Here is an 18,554-nt window from a genome sequence, read left to right as displayed (position 1 = left end):
AATAAGGCAAAGCAACAGGTTAATTTGAATGCCACCCACCCCACCAGAAAAACAAGTAGGGCCTTAAGCTGCGTACACACGTGCAATTTTTGTCCTTTCACGATCCTTTCCAACGACAAAGGACTACACGATGCATGAACGGTGCTGTACATACAGCACTGTTCTGCTCTATGGAGAGGGGAGGGGGAGAACAACGGAGCGGCACCCTGCTGCGCACTCTCCCCCTTCCCTTGCATTAGGATTGCTCATCGTTCATGGATCCGCCAGGACGGATCCACGGACTAGAAACGACGCCGACTGTACACACACCAGATTCTCGCCAGATATCTGGCCGATGCCGATTATCGGGCGAGAGAAATCTGACGTGTGTACGCAGCTTTAGTCTTAAATAACAAGCTCCGCCCCCCCCGATCAGCAAATCTCCAACCACCATTGTTGTCACAAGGGAGAAAGGAGCAAGTCACATAAAATTATTAGAAACTATCCGAAATAAATAGTAACAGTCAGGCATGCACACTCTTAAGGTATCAAAATAGTTTTTCTATGCAAAGGCACAAAACTTTCTATGAAAACAAGCAGGTTACTAACATTTTAAATATTTAGGTTTAGGCCAAGTTTATACGGGTGGTTGTTCAACCTGTCAACCAGTCCTTAACCCCCCCCCAAGCCCTGGTTATCACTGAAGCGGTTATGAATACTTTTTTGTGTGTCATAATGCATTTGTGCACAAGCTTAATGCAGCATCTCTAGGTGGTGGACCATGCAAATGCTCCCAACAAAATTGAATGGGAAAGCTTTAAAAATGTATTTTTACAAGCGTTTTTGAAGCAAACTTCCCAGCAGTATGATGAATAGAACGATTAGATAGAGCACTTCTGCATGGCACAAAAAAAAAAAAAAAAAAATGCAACCACAGCCAACCACATGAAACCACTACTGAAAATGCATGGATGCCTAGGGGTTCAAAGAGCACTCAAGAGCATCTCATGCATAGCACAATGGTATAAAGTAGTGGGAGAAGGTAAAAGACACTACCCTAGGTTAATGCTCATTTCTGACACCAACATTACCAGAAATCACCAACCACTGCTTCTATTATATTCAGTGATGATATGATGTACGTTAACATTTAAATATCATAGAGAATGACAGAGAGGAAGACATCAGATTGCTCTTAAGAACTTTAGCCACCACTGTGACCTTCTACCTAAATGTGTGCGGGTGAGAAACCCTTGCACTTGAACTGATAAATAGGTGCCATGTTGTCATGTGTCATGTTACTGTGACATCACCACAGAAGCATTTACAACACTGCTCAAAGACCATTTCTGAGGTTCAAGCACTAAAGCCTGCCTAAAGACACACTTGCAATAATTATTGTTGGAAACAAACCACTAACAACCGATAATCATTAACAAAAAAAAGTGCACAACAACGCAGATGAACAAGGATTGTCGCTGGAAATGAACGACCGCCCCGGTGGATCTAACTGGGTGTTGATCGTTCACTATCTATTGTGTGTACAGTCGTTCAGTGATCGTGGATGGTTCTGCAGTACACTTTCTCCTTTACATGTCAATTCCTGCATTGTTCAAACGATCATATCTAGTGTGTGTACAATATTGGTGGATTATATTTGAACAATCGTATTGTTATAACATGTACAGAATTGTGCACAATATGATCGTTCAAAATAATCGTGCATAATCGTTAGTCGTTAATGCAAGGAGGTACCTAGCTTTAATGTAGAGTTTATGTACTGCAGACTTGATTTTAGGCCTGTGCATACTATATAGAACGTACATAACTTTGGAGTAAAAATTAAGGCTGAAAGACCCTAATGGATGGTCTGCTTTTAACTGCACAGTGCAACGAATAGAAGAAAGTAAAGGAGAGTTCAACTTCTTGACTTACTTTCCCTGCAATACTTACCATCCTCTCTAACTAAATATGAAGTATACCGATAGACAAAAGGAGAAAAAAAAAAAAAAAAAAACACACATGTCTCTTGTTGCCCTAGGGATAGAACTGGAAAAGCCACAATACATTTTGGCTACCCATAGTTCACATTAGGAATTGCAAGTAATACATATAAAAAAAGCCCATTACAACAAACTGCAAACATTGTTTTTGTTTATATCTGACCACCCACAGGACATTTGTAGCCAGCTTAACCATCATAAAGTAAATACAGCATTATTTGAGTCTGCTCATACCTAAAACTGACCACAAAGTCAGATTCTGCTTGTATCTGCTATGTTTATGTTATACCAACAATATTTACCAACTTTGTGGTGCAAAGTCCCACTAGTTTGGATGTAAAATGAATGAAGTGTTTAGTTGGGACTTTACAACACACAGTTTTTGGTAAATATGGAAGATGCAGTTAGAACATACTGTGTGGTCAGCATAACTGCCTGCTAATTGGACAAAAAAGGTCCTTAACAATAGACTGCAGACTTAACATTCCATGGATTCATCTACAATAGTTTTACATCCAAACCAGATTTACTCCAAAATAATCGACCTTTAATTACAACGCATTGTATCAGAAATACCATGACCTTTCACATGGGAGGTTGTGCTGATGGTGAAAACAATCTGCAATTAAATCAAACACCAACCAAAGAAAAATATACTCATGAGAAAGAAGCTAGACATCATAAAAATGCCTTGAATTGTTTTGCTGGCAATAAAACAAAACTCAGTAGAGAAAAAGTCAAAGTCCTGCAGCGGGTGTAAAACAGCATTCCTGAGTTAACCTCTGAACACTAAACTCCCTCTCCTAGATACTTTCAATATTAAATGTCATATAGCTGGGATATAAATACTGGGCTCTACCATATGCAAATTCTACAGGTAAAAACAGTTTGCTTCAGAGTTTCAATGTTATATTGGTTCAGCTCTCTCTTCATTGGAGCTTCACAAAGCAACAAGACCTTAGACCTAGTATATACACGCTGGTCCACAACTAAAAACTGTACTACAGATATTCCAGTAAATGGATGAAAAGTTCAAAAATACTGCAAACACATATATGAATTTCTGCTGTTCTGACCGTTTAAAAAGCAGCCAGAATTCTATTTGGATTTAATGTGATCATTTGTGTGCACACACACACACACACACACACACACACACAATACAATAGGGGGTACTCCAGATATGATCATTTTTAACTAAATGGAAATTGGATCTGAAATGATGTTGCATGTGAATAAAAGCAAGTGTCTGTATATAATATAGGCCAAGCACAGAAAATCCTACAGAACAATCGGTTAGGCACAGTTAAACTGGTTGTCACATTTGGCAAAAACTATTTTTAACCAAATATCATTTTCAGTATTTCTCCAAAACGCAGAAACATTTAGTATCTTATGGTTTACAAAAATTAGAAGAGCCATGGTCTAAGGCTACGTGCACACTTCCAATGTCCTTGTCCCATAATCCGCTCAGGGACGATAATCTTACGTGTGTACACCGTTGTCCATCATCCAAACGACCGTCCTGGCAGATCAACGGACGATAAACAACGAACGGTTCTAATGAAAGTGAAGGGAGAGAGAGCGCTGTGGGGGGGAAGGGGGGGGGGCTGGGATGCTTCGTCGTTCTCCCCCTCCCTTCTCCATAGAGCAGAACGGTGCTGTATGTACAGTGCTCATTCATGCATCGTGCAGTCCTTAGTCGTTGGAAAGGATCGTGAAATATCCTTTCCCAATGACAAATATTGCAATCATGTACGTAGCCTAAGCCATGCCTAGCAAACACACACTTTACATTCAAGTTTCCTGACATTTGTTGGGCACACATTGGTGCAATGAACAAAATCCCCCAAATCCTAAATGACTCAGCTGGTGTAGAACCTTTCTAACAGTATGTTGAAAAAAATTTAATGTACTTAAAGCCAAAAACTTTTTCCAAGTACTGAATAGAGAAAGAAGGGATTAGTAAATAAATGTCAGATTTTTTATGTGGTCCTCTCACAGAAGTGTTCTCTTATCTCCCTGACACCTGATAGGAATAGAAATATTTTCAACAGGGACACAGAAATGAAGTTAGTTTTAAAATCCTAGAAAGATATTCCCAACATTACCAGTGCTGTTTGAGGAGCAGTTAGTGATATGACAATGGACTTTTTAAAGCGCTGCCTAACTTGTTGGCGCCATATAAATACTGGCTAATAATACCAATAATAAAACAAACATTACCAGGCTACATTGGCAACAAACCCCCCTGGAAATGCAAGTTTTCCAGTGTTCAATGTGTACAATGCTGCCACCTGCACTGTAGGACAATCATAGCAATTCCAGCTATCTTAACTGAACACCTGTTTAATATTAAAAAAACACACTCACCTCCTACTCTAACGCCCTACGATTCCTCTGCCACTTTGACGATTTAAAGACACCATCAATTTCCTAAATGCATGCAAACAACCTTCCCTTGTAGTACAAGATATGGTACAGTAGAACCTCGGTTATCCAGCACCCACTGGGAATGGCCGATTCCGGATAAATGTAGTTTCCGGTTAACCGATGTTACTCGTGAGGTTTCTCAGCCATTCAGAACTAGACTTGAATGGGGAGACTTGTCCCTATTCACCACTAGTGCTGAATGGCTGAGAAAAGGGAAACTCCGATGACAATTGAGCCATCATCAGGGTTTTTCTCTTTCCTCAAACAATCACGGAGTGGAGCTCTGCTCATCTCTCCCAATTGCTCCAGCAGCCCTAGCAGAGTTGTAGTATGTATTCTTGGATGCAGAACACGTCACAGCTCTGCTAGGGATGCAGGCGCAATCAAGAAAGCAAAGCTGTCGGCGATAACCAGGTTCCACTGTATATGAGTTATAGGACCCTTGAAGACGTAAATGGTTGCCTACCCCTAATATTTTGTTAGGAAAGCAAGACTGACCAAGGGAGGTTCAGGGATTTACCAAGGGGTTAGAAGACGATAGTGCCGTTAAGCGACACCTAACAGTAATTGTAACATCACATGTTGCATCTTAAAAGTAAAAAACAAAAATATCACGACAATAATTTTGTTACATGATACAGACAATAGGTGTATCACACAAAAAGGTAGAGCAGTAATGTCTCAGTCCTGATTTGTTTCACTCGAAAAGACTTCTTCACAGCAAGGCGAGATGTGCAGATATTGCACTTACTTTTGGTAAAGCAATATCCTTACCACAAACAAATGGTGTCACAGTGTCTGGAAAGCATCCGAGGCTGCATCCTTAATATCTTGATGTGTGGGGATTCCTGCAAAAGCATTCCCTTGCTGCTATCGTAAACCATTCTGCATCTGCTCTATGGACTATCCCCACTAACTGCACCCTAACCAAAAATTTCAACATGTAAATGTAACAATTACTGTTTGATGTCACATAAATGCAAGATGTAGTGTACAGTATTAAAATTTAGAGCAATCCTTGTCCCGTGCCTTCCCTCTTTTCCAGCACTGCAATCTCTATAAGACTAGTATTCAATACTTGCAGTTGTGTTGGATGCCAGTGCCCTCTGCTGCTCACTGTGACTCCATCCTTAGGCCCCCACTTCTTCACTGCAGGAGACAAGCATCTAATATTCCCAGGAAGAATAAAAACTCTAAATAGCTTCACAAAAGGGAAAAAACAAGATTTTTTATGTGGATCCTTATCAGAACTAAAATAAAACTACTATATTTCTTTAAAAGTTATTGATAAATAACCACTTTAATTACTTTAGTTTTGAATTGCTTAACAATAAAATATAAAGGGGTTGGTACCTATACAGCACAGGTAAGAAAAAAGAATTAAGGGGGGCAATTCTGTAACTGGCAGTTCTCTAACAGCACGCTGTTGAAGACTACTTAGAGGACCCCAACTTTATGATGCATTAGACAACAAGCAATGTTAAAATTGGAGCATGCCAAAAAAAAACCTAACAAGAACTGTCAACAAGATTAACATAGAAGCCCCTCTGATAAGTAGAAAATTTAAAACGTGTGTCAATTTGCAAATTTAAATTACACCATAGACATTGGGCAACTGTCATTTATGGAAAAATCTGACACCCTGCAGAAAAGTAGGGAACTTGACCCAACAACTGTAATGCCAAACTAATGACAAATTGCAGACCAGTGCTGACCAAACAGGGTACAAGTACTGATTACACAGGGCACCATTTCCACTTGCTAATCCTTATACAGACTAAGGTTTGACTGACAAATGGGCAAATTCAGTGTGAAATGTTCACTAAATCCTACAATGGATTATTTTTTGTGTTCTTAAAAACAATTTAAAAAAAATGTTTAGATCAGTATAAATCTGTAAAATTTTAAACAAAAATAAAGCACCAAAAGTATATTTCATGATGTATATATAACCTAGTGAAAAGAATGATAGAAGATAAGGCTATAAAGTCATTGTGTAGTGGAAGTGCAAGGTTTTGAAAAACAAAGGGAAAGAGATTAGCGGTGCTAAACATAAGCCAACACTTTAAAATGAATCTTCTTTGTTTAATTCCAGGCAGTAAAACATGTTCTCTGCACTTGGGACCTTTTAAAAGATGCCTGAGGCGTTGGCCTGGCATATTGACAGCTTCCATGATCACCTGCCTTCTGGAATGTAGAAATCTTCAAGTAGGTTAGACACTTGCCTATCATCCATTGAATAATACCCCAGGTATGCGTCCCAAAACAATGATAGGTATTTTTACATGTGCAGATGAAAGTAATACAAACATAACTTGCCAATGAAGGGGTGGAGGGATACTGACATGTTCCCATTAACGGAACTATTACGTACCGCGTTATTTACCAGTTAGTCACAGAAAAGTCAATCAAATAAATTAAGCAGGCGGGTTCTGCATTATAAATAAAACATGTGAAGGTGACAGTTCTTAAATAAATATGGATTATGCAACTATATCAATAATCTTAAAATAGCAATAAAGTCATCACATTTGCTTTTTGTATAGATTGATACAAATATTTCTATGGATGCAATGTTCCATATCATGCCTAAATGTAACTATATAGAATACTATGCCATCAATTTAAGAGTAGCTTCTACTCCTCCCAACTTCCATAGGAAAATGCACGCTTCTGTAAATCTCAGAAATAGCCAAAAACAATTCAACAAAAAACAGTGTATCAGCCAACAGGATTTCTGGATAAGAAAACATTTATTAACCTTTTGAACAGATATAATAAAACACAATGATATACCTGTGAGACAGTTGGGGTCCTATTGGAAAGAAAGATATGATTTATCCATAGGGTAAGGCACACTAGATTGCCCAGTTTGAAAGGTGTTTTCAGCATTAGTGCTTTTCTAAAAGTTAGAGATTTTTTTTTTTTTTTTTTTTAGACTAACTCATTGGAGGATAGCTATTTTATAATGAATGGATTTATTGTGCTTGTATATTTAGATATAATGAATATTTGTAATAGAATATCAAAAAAATTATCTATTTTGAGAATTAAAAGTCAAATGTTTTCTTTCAATTTGTATTCCTTCAAGGATGGAATTTTATTTACTTTATCCCTATCTTTCTCATCTCTGGATATAATATTACATTCCTTTTTGGTGGAGTCATGTGAAATCTCACAAGATGACACTGCAGTCAGTGGAAGCATTTTCTCACAAATTTCACCTCTGTGCTCCAAAGAACTCTTTCTGGAAGAAGAATGTTGTCGAAGCCCAGCAATGCAGAAGATGGGGGTACAAAAATAAGTAAACTTCTATCTTTAACGGTTTTATGGTTAGGTTTTTCACACACACACAAATACATTAAATATACACATATACAAATATGCACATTATTTAATTTTATATCTGGCAATTTAAGGGGGAGGGGCATTTGCTGTGCACCAAACACGGACCTTCCCTTCAAGGTCCACTTTAATTACCATTATAGGGCTGTAAATCATGATGAAATCAATACGTAAATGACACAGTTCTCTCACAAATTGTAAGAATTGGTGCATATATTTTACAAAATAGAAAGATTGGCAGACATAGATGTTTTTTGAAAAGAAAAAAAAAAAAAAAAACTAGCACTGCATAGGACTTATTATTTACACATTTTGCACTAGGATAATTTATGGCACTTGTAAATGCTAGATATATTGTTCCATAGCCAAGCCAAGTCAGGTGACCGAGTAACTATGAATATGGATCACTAAATATGCAGAGGTATTCTGACCTCTGCTGGCTGGACAGAATATAGTCATTCCAGATATTACCTTTACCAATAATACAGTGGAATTAGAACAAAAGACTTCCTATATATTGTAAATTAACTAGATCATTGTTTCTGAAAATAGGAGGGAAGTTACCTCAAATTTAGCAAGTTTGGTCATTTCATGGACAGCAAATGTTTAATAAAATTTTCAGATCATAAACCTGACGACAGCATCTAACACCACTAGCTAATATACTATTACATTATACTATTTATCTGATCCTCGAAACCAGATACATATTTATTTGTTCAGGCATTTTACTGTACGTGTTTAAAAACGTGACTGTTGCTGCTTCTAGCCAAAAAGGATTGTCGTCTGGGTTAAACCAGCTAAGAAAGCACCATTTTATATGTGCATTAGTATAAACATTTCTTTTTTTCTGTACAACCAATAAAACCATGGACCGTCTATCTTTTCAGAGAACCATAAAAAACAAGTTATTTCAAGAATTCACCCTGTTGAATTAGAGCCGCTTAGGCAAGACAATAGTGAAGCAAAGACAGTATGACACAGTCTACAATTATCACTGCAGGGAGGCATAGTTGAATGTCATTTCTCATCAGTTTTAAAGGAGGAGACCAATTCAATATTTGGCTATGAATTACACTATATTTATTGCCTCATGTAGGTTTTTCGGCATTGTAAGCCCGTGGGAAAACGTAAAAAATAAATGTGGTTAAAGAGCGTACTGTTCTTTACAGGATACCACATGGCACAAAAATTATATATCCCTATAAGACCAAGAAGAAGAAAAAAAAAAAAAAAGGTCATGAATGCATTTTGTAAGTAAAATTTCATCTTCCGATTGCAAATATACAAGCACTCAAACACTTCACAAAAAGTCAATTCCCTAGCAAAGCCTCAATTCTTCCTCTGGCACATCACAGCCCAATTAGTGTCTGTGTTGACACAGCTCCTCTATCCAAAACCAATTATATAGCTTCTGGGGTGAAGCTAAGGTAAAAATACTATAGAACATCACTTGAAAGAGCTCCAAGTCTGCTAAGGTGAATGATAGCAAATCTAAGATAATGGTGCCCAGCAGCACCATCTGTTAGCTAGACTGAGAATTAGAGATTCTTTCGCACTATAGCCGTGTGTCGCAATGTACAAAAACAAAAATGCAGTGTGTTTCTATGTGCGTTGTAGCAGCCCTTTTATTTGAACGAGTTGCTCAATGTGCCACATCACACAGAAAAAAGACTTTCATTTGTATTCCAAAACCATGCCGTTAGGTAAAATGACATTAAATTATGGCAGGGACATTGAATTGTGAGCCCCTCTGAGAGACAGTTAGTGACATGACAAACTTTGTAAAGTTCTGCCTAATAGGTCATGTTTTTTAAATACTGGACAACAATAATATTCTTACCTGCCTGTTCATTGCCAATCTGTCAAAATTGACACTGCTGCCAGGAACTCCCAAACTAAGTTAGTTCCCATGCACCTGCACCCACAACATACTAATAACTACTAATGACATTTATTATTTACCAATTTTATTGCAATTTCTAACTTTATCTTGACATAGGGTGGCAACTGCCTTCCAATTGCATTCCTGTACTGCCACCCGTTTAAAGGAATTCATGAACGATTCTAAAAGCAGCTGTACCGGCACATATTTTACAGGCAAGGTGCACTATTAACATGAAGAAGCAGGTATATAACACTGTTCCTTAGCAAAGCATGTGTCATTCGGATTTGTAGGCAATTTTTCTTCCTGGTTCATCAGTGCAGCTTCCTATATAACCATCAACCTCCATTTAGACAATAAATCAGTACGTCAGGTGTGTATTGTTTGTCTCAAAAGCTTGAGGCGAGTCTAGGAATAGGCTGCATTGCTAAAATGCAGTGCAGTGTGAAAAGAGCCCCAGGACCCGAGTTTACTTTATTACTTCTGTGAAAATATTCATATGGCATTTGCATTGGACTGCTAGTATACTATGCCACAGGAGAAGTACTTGTGACTGAGTAGAATATGATATAAAAAAAAAAATGTCAACTGACTTTTGGTAATTTGGAAAATTTATAGAAATATTAGACTAAAAGCTACTGGAGCCTGAAAACAAAATGTATATGTTATGAAGATAAAGATCTTTTACATTAGCGGATGCAACTTTCCATAAACAGCTTGCAGAAAATGTTATACTAATGTCTAAGGGTCTGAGGAAACCCAGGCATAGTCTACATTCTAACCTGCTCATTTCCATACATGGTCTCCTCAAACCATGGAATTATAATGCAAATCACTAAATGCCAAAACACAAGTATTTTTCTGCCTGTTGACTACAAGGGATGGCATGCATTTCTAATAGAAAAATGTGAACAGCGGCTCTGGCTCTGCAGGGGGCTGGAATTTCATTCTTGGGAGTCTTTCAAGCTTTAAAAGCTGTAGATTATTAGCTTCAAAAGTAAAATAATTTTACCTGACTAAGTGAAGGAAATATTTCACCTGAAAGAGTCCTAAAAGAATATCCTTTTAAAAGTTAATGGTACTCTTACAAGTGTGATCAAAAACTAAAAGGCACAATAGGGGGAGGTCAGCAATCTAAAATGTATTTGTCTAATGCTGTGCACCACAACAAACGTAGTGCGTTAGCATGTACAACACATGTGCATCTGACCTGTGTAGCCTTAGCATGTTTGAGTGCCAAAACAATATACAATGGAGGTAAATTTCAAACAATTAGCTTTTTTTCTACTTTAAACCTCGGAGAATGTAAAGAACACAGAACAGCTATATTTAGTTCATGGGATTAAATTAAAAACTTCAAACCATGGTTTGTTCCAATTTAGCAGTCACTGTTTCAGATTCTAAAAGCAGCTTTGCACCTTTGCTGTCAGAGTAGTGGGAGCTGAGAGCAGCTTGTTACACTGACAGAAGATATCAACAGCCACACAATTATAAAAAAATTCTGATTTTGCAAAATAAGTATGTGGCATTTTTTTGTTCCAAACATCTAATAAGAGCAGTACTAGCACTGTGGCATTAAACGAAAAGGGTGGAAACAATTGATGCATCATCTGTACCGCTGTGACTTTTGTAGGTATAGTTTTTTTTTGGTAGTGCAAACCCAATTACGTTTCTGAAGATCAACTTTAAAATTAGTTAGCTTTTCTAAACCCCGTTAGACATTTCTTAGCACACAGTTAAATTCTTTAGGTTGCTCAGCAAACGACCAGTCATCTCAACTAAAAAGAACTTTTTTCCTAATGGGAACGGGATCCTGGAAATTGTTTACATTTCAGAGCTCAGCCTAGAAAACTAACAAATGCCTTCTTTACTGCAACGAGAACCATGCATAAAAGATTCTAAAGTAAAGTCATTCATAGACACAAATGTAAAGTAACAAACAGCCTCACCTCTATCCATCTCTGTGCCTCGGAAAATGCTAAATCACATGATATTTCCGAATTTTCATTCCACTCCATGGTTTTCTGCAGACAAAAACACATGAAAAATAAATGCATTTTTTCAACTACTACTACTTATTTAGTACATACCTGCAGGTACTCTAACCTTTATATGTGTAGGGGTAATTAAAAACTTATGCATATGTAGCGAATAAAAAAAAAAAAAATGGTTTTTGCTGGACCTGTTTAAGTATTGCAGGTCATAAATGGACAGTTCCAAGAGAGGATCTGCCATTTGTCAAAATCATAAAAGACAAGGAAACACCTTCAGTAAAACAGTCAAAAGAATGACTTACTTGACCAAACCGAACTACAGACATATTACCAAAGACGGTACAAACAAAATGACAAATACCTGTTTTATTAGGAGATTGTAGGCCATGATCAGCAATGGGCCTAACTCTACGTACAGACATGGTCAACTATGGTCACTGGATCATTTGTGGAACTAAAGTTCAACTTTTACAAATGCTGAACTAGGCAGGTAATTATTGCAGAAAGGTACAGGCAATGTTATTTCATCCCGGCATGGCCAATCAAGACAGCCAAAGATCATTTCTGTGAGGTGTACAGCGCTGCGTAATATGTTGGCGCTATATAAATCCTGTTTATTATTATTATTATTATTAATAATAATAATAATAATAATAATAATAATAGGAAGGTGGCAATGTCATGCCAAGGAATAGGGATAGGGGAGTTGCACAGGTTTAGTTTTGCTTTAACTGTAATTCCCAAAGACAATTGTTGCATTTCTGTAGAAAGCTGTACAGACAGCAAGGTTCTGCTTTTTGGGGTACCTGAGAAAAAGTTAGAGGACCACAGGATAATTCCCTAAATAATTTGGGGGACAGTTGCACAGATGCTAGATTTCCACCCAAAACACTTTTGAACATTCAGACAAAAAAAAAACAAACAAACATATGTGTGTAGCTTTAGGCTGGCCATAGATATTCAGACGTCAATCTAAGACGAAACAGGCATAAGGATATAAGTGTTGGCTCAATCAACATGTCAGCTTTTCATGAAAAGTGAAGGAATAGGACCTGCTATGAGGAAGATTTTTCAAAGGGCTGGCATCTATTTGGATGGTACTGAGCATCTCTGTATTAGGGCTCATTAAGATGCAAAGCACAGCTGTTAGCATGGAGCATTACAGTACAGTAATTGTGAAACTATGTCACAGGTAATAAAAAAAACACTTGCAAACTACAATTTCCAAACTTCAAAATGCATCAAATCCTACAATTTGTAAATTGCCTGCTTTTCTGAAGATCATACAGATATTTAAACCATATGCAAGAGAATTCAACAGTGAACTGGTCATCTCTGAGTTACTAAAGCCAGCGTAGTAAACTGAATAAAAGGCTCACTGTTACAAAGGAAAATAGCCTGGTGTGGGGGCAGATGGTACTGATGTTCCAAGCTTGGGAAAGAGAAGGGAACAACATTATCTCTTCTCTCAACACAAGTTGACAGTTTTACAAGTTTCAGAAGACCTGGGTGTGGATGACTTTTTCCCATGGATTAAACAACCCACTCAGACTTCTAAAATGTAGGCTTGTTTAGATTCTCTTCTAGGCATTTTGCTATGGTATAATATATATTACCACTTTCTTCACAAAACTTTTTCAACAAGTACATCTTCCATAAGGATGAAAGATTCCTAATGCAATATGCACCTTTATTGCAAAAAATGGACAAAAATGCCCATACACTGAACAGCTAGTCACACCTCCACTTAGTTACCCAATTACAAATGGGATGAATAATTATTGTTCATTCACCAGTAGTGTAAGCAAGGGTGTCCATACCTTTCAAAAAAATTAAGTGGTGATCAAAACATCAGTTATCAAAATTTAGTCTTACAGAAAAACATTAGGAATGGTGTTAGAAGATCCCATTATCAAAATGAAAATCTTTAAACACACACACAACTGTTTCTGGATTATTCCTTTTACTGTTGGGAATAAAGAAAGCATGATTTGCCACACAACTGAACCAATACAGTAAGGTAGAAGATTGTTTTGGGTCCAATAACCCAATCAGGTCAGATATGTACCTGTGCACATCTTTGGCCACTTTAGAGCCACTCAAACAGCTGATGATATATCTGATGATGAATAGTAAAGCCTTAAATTGGAATTGTGTTTTCTAAGTGGATTAGTAAACAGATAAAGAGAAAATATTCACTTCAGATAGGACAATCACAATGGATGAAAAAAAACAAACAACTTTGTTTGCAATAGGATTTAGGGGCACAACCTTTTCAGCAACTTAGCAACCAGGGAGGGTAATGTGGAAAAAGCAGTCTTTCTTGTACCAACCTTAGATTTAGAACAATGTGTTACTGCTATCACCTAATCACAACTGTAAAGCTACGTACACACTTCCAATTATTATCGTTGGAAAACGAACGACGAACGTTCATGCACGATATATACGAACGATATAGCACCGATCCTGCACATAGAGATAACGACACGATCGTTCGTAGATATTGTACACACAATAGATACGATCGTTTAAGCGATAGAGGAACTATGTGCACGACAGGAACGTGAACGGACGTTCGTTCATCACGCATGCTCAGACCATGGACGATCAACGAACGACCGTACACACGAACGATGTTCAACGATCGTCGTCCAATCCGATCCGCCGGTCCGGTCGTTCGTTTCCAACGAGTTTCCTCGTTCGTCGGCGTCGGTTACTTTTTTACGAATGATTTTTTGCCCAATCGATCGTTCGTCGTTCGATTGGAACGATAAAAATTGGAAGTGTGTACGCACCTTAACACACGCCAGTGTGGTTATAATATGGTTAATTGAACTTAATTAGGTTTACTTACTAAGGGGTTGAAGATGTTCACCTAATAAAACCATGCTCACTTGTAAAAGTGTATTATTTACTTTGCAAAAGTAAGTGCTAGTAAATATAGTAAACCTGTTTTTTACTTCGAATAGGTCAAAGAGGAAAATAAAACACCACAAAAGGTTTGGCTAGCTAGGGATTTAAAACAATTATTTTACAAAATAAAGTTTGCAAATTATCAACTTTGTTACTTCTGCAAGCAGTGCATTTAGCAAGGTATACACGAAAAGCAAATTCGATTTGTTCAGATTTGTATGAATACATATAAAGTCATTTAAATTCAAGCAAAATTGTGTTACTCCATATATAAAAAGGGTCCACCACAATTTGAAAAGCTACCATGAAAAGTATGCACTGGGAACAAGGTGGTCATGGTGAAGAGTCTTCCCTTTCACAGCAGAGACCCTGGTCATATCACTTCCAGTGGTACTAATGATGCCAGTGTGGGCACAGCTAAAGCAAAACCTCATAAGACAAGAGAAAAGAGACAGAGCAGCTTTCAGCACGCCACAGCTGACAAGCCAAATTCTGACAAACCCCAACAGTGGTTTGCAGCACTGATACAAGAGGAAATGCACACATACAAACCGAAAAGAAAAAGCATAAGTCGTATTTGCCTAAAACACAAAGCTGTTTATGGCAACCAACAACTGCAGTTTTTTCTTTTGTTGTCACCTGTCAGGCTGGAGACATCCAATGACTGGATATGGAAGGACAACTCTAACCATTAAAAAGGGAGGTTGGGTGTGAGAACCTGCATGACTATATTACATACTATATCCTGAACCAGCACGCAGATCTCATAATGCAAACCTCAGCAGCATTTAACCAAGATCATTTAAGGAAGTTGTAAGCCAGATATAAGCTTGGTAACCTTATGTTATGTCTATAAATCCTTACACCGAATTTATGATAATACAGGCCTTAAAGTGCATCTAAAGCCAAGAACTAAAATGTTCTTGCAGCCTGCTAATGCAAAATGTGGAAAAAACAATAAATGTATTTTACCTAGTAATCCTGCCAGTATCACACTTCCTTTCCTAGAGTGACATGTTATCCATATGCGTGGGGAGGGGTTCGGTGGTTTACAGAGAACATCGCTAACTAATAAAAGTCAGCATAGAGCACAAAAAGTGATCAACTATCAAGATTTCTGTCAGGACGTTTCCCGTTAGGGTTAATATACTCAAAAACAGTGTATTGCCTTGCAGTCCACTGAGCAGAATGCACCAGCAGAAAATACAGCAGACTTCAGTTCGTATACAATCTCCCAAAGGTATAAAAAGCATTCTTCCGTGGTATGCAAAGCATACTTTAATGCAAGTTAGGACAAAAAAAAAAAAAAAAGAGAAGAATAGTACATATCCACATATGTGCTTTCAAAACACAGCACTAGCAGTGAAAATTCCTAGGCATCTGGGAGCAGTAACAGGCAGCAACTGCTAGGTGTTAGTAAATGCTTGTGCAGGTGTTTTAAGTAGTTTTTTTCCTAAGGCTAAGCGAAACAATGCACTTTTTGTAAGAGGTCTAAGCGGTTAACCACCATTGGATCAAGCATAAAGCTTCTAGAAGAATTGTACCACGTCTGCAAATATTCATGAATGAGGTGAACTGCAGTCCAATAGTGGAGAACTCTGGAAGGGAGGACAACATTGCTTGAGATTTTAGTACAGAAATCAAAAGTGTAAGCTCAAACAGGATCCTAGAAGCTCATACGTTTTCAGATAGGATCAACAGATATGGACTTAATCTATAAAATAAAATGCTTTCTAATTACATAAACTGAACACACCAAAAAGAAGCAGTAACAAGTATTTTTTAGGATTTATAAACAGAGAAATAAAATCCCCCATTCTTAAGAAATGATTATTTAACTTGGCCAATACAAATACCACCTAGAAGTCTTCATGTCATTTATATAACAATCATATTACTGGCATACAGACCATTTATAGGTATGTTAAACAATTTAGCTTGGCCTGTTGAACAATCAGACAACCATAGTAGTATCTTCTGAATGACCGGAACAACTTGTTCCAAATACAGGTGTTGTATGAAACAATGTTAACCAAATGTGGGGAGACAAATGAGCAATAAACATGAAAGAAGCACATCATGAGCATTGGAGGTCATTAGTTGATACTCTATTCTCATACAAGGTACACATGTGAATGATAGATAGGGAACACCGAAAGTCAAACAAAGTCACACAAAGATTCCCACAGGGATGGTGCTATGGATATGCTAAACACAGACACTTGTGTGAATGGAAGAAGATGAAATAGACTCCAGAGTCCAGAAAAACTGGACATGCAACTCACCATCCAGCTATGTGTTCTACATTACAAAGAACATTGGTGTCATCTATTAGTATCTATGATGTAATAATACCAAATACAAATGGGTTTCTCGAGTGAAATGTTGTTCATAAACACATTCAACAAAAGATCAGAGGTCGACCTTTGTCTATAATTAGTAAACTGATCAAAAACCTGACATTGGTGTATTCTAACCTGAAGGAATTACATGGCATTGTCTCCACTAAAACAGAAGACATAAAAGACTGAATAGTCAAACAAACTTATCTTCGGGTAAACTTTCTTAGTGATTTATTATCACACACTACTAGATTATTACTAATACATGAATAGATTGCAGTGCTACAGAAGGCCATAGATATCATTGTACACAACCATGCAGTGATCACTGTGGTGCCTTTTTCAGCTGAAGTTTTGCAGTCAATAGGTTATCTTTTAGATATAAAGCTGACATGTATCAGCATACAGGAGGATCTCTGTGCACTGGAATGAGATATTCATAGTCTATTCTATAAAATACTGGCAAAATCATCAGTATTTCCTACAGATTTATTTTACAGCAAAAGAAACATACTGCAACAAGCTTGGTGGCCATGCAGAATCAAATTCCAACTTCCAGGATTGAATTCCCACCAGGTACCCTCTATGGAATTGTAAGTACCTTTCTAGGTGTCTTGGAATGCATGCCATGGCCCAGCTTAGTGCTGGAATGTGACAAGGACATACATCAGTGCTGTATAGAGGACAGAAAGAACTGTGCCAGAAGCTTTTCATCACCTTCCCCAGATAAGTGGAACAATCCTGGATGCTCATTGACAACAGAAACACCATTTTCCAATGCACACCCATGCAGACACCAAGACCCTGCAGATAACCCCCTTCCAGACCCTGCAGACCCCCCGAAGGATGCCCAAACCTTGCGGCCCCTTACACCTCCCATACATCTCCACCTTGCGGCCCCCCACACCTCCCATATGTGCTATGAAGCAATTCCTATGGATGTACCTGACACAAGGCTCTCTGTGTGAGGACTCAGCCTGCCCCCTCTCTCCTTACACAAACTTTCCGAAACTTGGGAGCTGCTAAACTTCCCAGCAGTTAGCAGACATTACTAAGCGCTCCCTCTCATAGTGCAGCCACTTACCTCTCCGTACAGTGTCCGCTCACAGTCTGTGTCCTCTCCCTGGATGGAGTATCGCGTCTGTCCCGGTGCAGGTGAGTTAGGGAACTCCAAACACATCCACCCTTCCCCCACAACTTCTCCCACCGGACTGCTGGAGGATAGCACGAAGCCACGCCCTCCGCCCCGCACAGTCCCGCCCACTGGTCCGTGCCAGCAGCCAATGTAGTGCCAATGTCCTGCCAGCCGTGCCACCCTCCAGCGGTAGGTGAGAGGAGGTTAGTTCACACAAGGTTGTAGGTATTTTGCTGCGTTTTTTAAGCGCCAGAACAATATAAAGGCATTATATATTTAAATGTATGTAAATATAATGTAAATGTAATGCTGGGCGCAGGGATGCTCCTATTTTGTGCAATCATTTACTAAAACGTGATTTAGTTTTAGTAATATGTATTATAGTAGAACTCTGTCATTTATAATTGCACTAATACAAATTGCTCATGTTCACCCAGCCTAATAAGTGTTGTATACTCACCACATAATGAATGACTACTGCACTCTGCAAGCTTTCATTCAATAGGACACTAAACACTTTAT

The 18,554-nt window shown here is 38.1% G+C and overlaps 1 protein-coding gene across 11 annotated transcripts in view; it reads right to left on the bottom strand.

Annotated features, from left to right (window-relative positions):
* LMO7 (LIM domain 7) overlaps positions 1-18,124 on the bottom strand; it is an 87,972-nt gene extending 69,848 nt beyond the window's left edge. For 5 of the 11 annotated variants that reach the window (XM_072410668.1, XM_072410691.1, XM_072410701.1 and 2 more), the window contains exons 1-2: positions 17,982-18,123; positions 11,595-11,669 (exon numbers count right to left, since the gene is read on the bottom strand). In XM_072410668.1, coding sequence (XP_072266769.1) covers positions 11,595-11,669; positions 17,982-18,077 — 171 coding nt within the window. In that variant the 5' untranslated portion in view covers positions 18,078-18,123. Of the gene's footprint in view, positions 1-11,594; positions 11,670-17,981 lie in introns of all 11 variants that reach the window. The other 6 variants (XM_072410724.1, XM_072410750.1, XM_072410734.1 and 3 more) reach the window with 4 other exon arrangements.
* Between the last annotated feature and the right edge of the window lie 430 nt (positions 18,125-18,554).

This window comes from Pyxicephalus adspersus, chromosome 1, assembly GCF_032062135.1.
Source record: "Pyxicephalus adspersus chromosome 1, UCB_Pads_2.0, whole genome shotgun sequence".
Taxonomy (NCBI): Eukaryota; Metazoa; Chordata; class Amphibia; order Anura; family Pyxicephalidae; genus Pyxicephalus; species Pyxicephalus adspersus.
The sequence above is the reverse complement of the archived record's forward strand: the minus strand, read 5'-3'. Positions and strand labels throughout refer to the sequence as shown.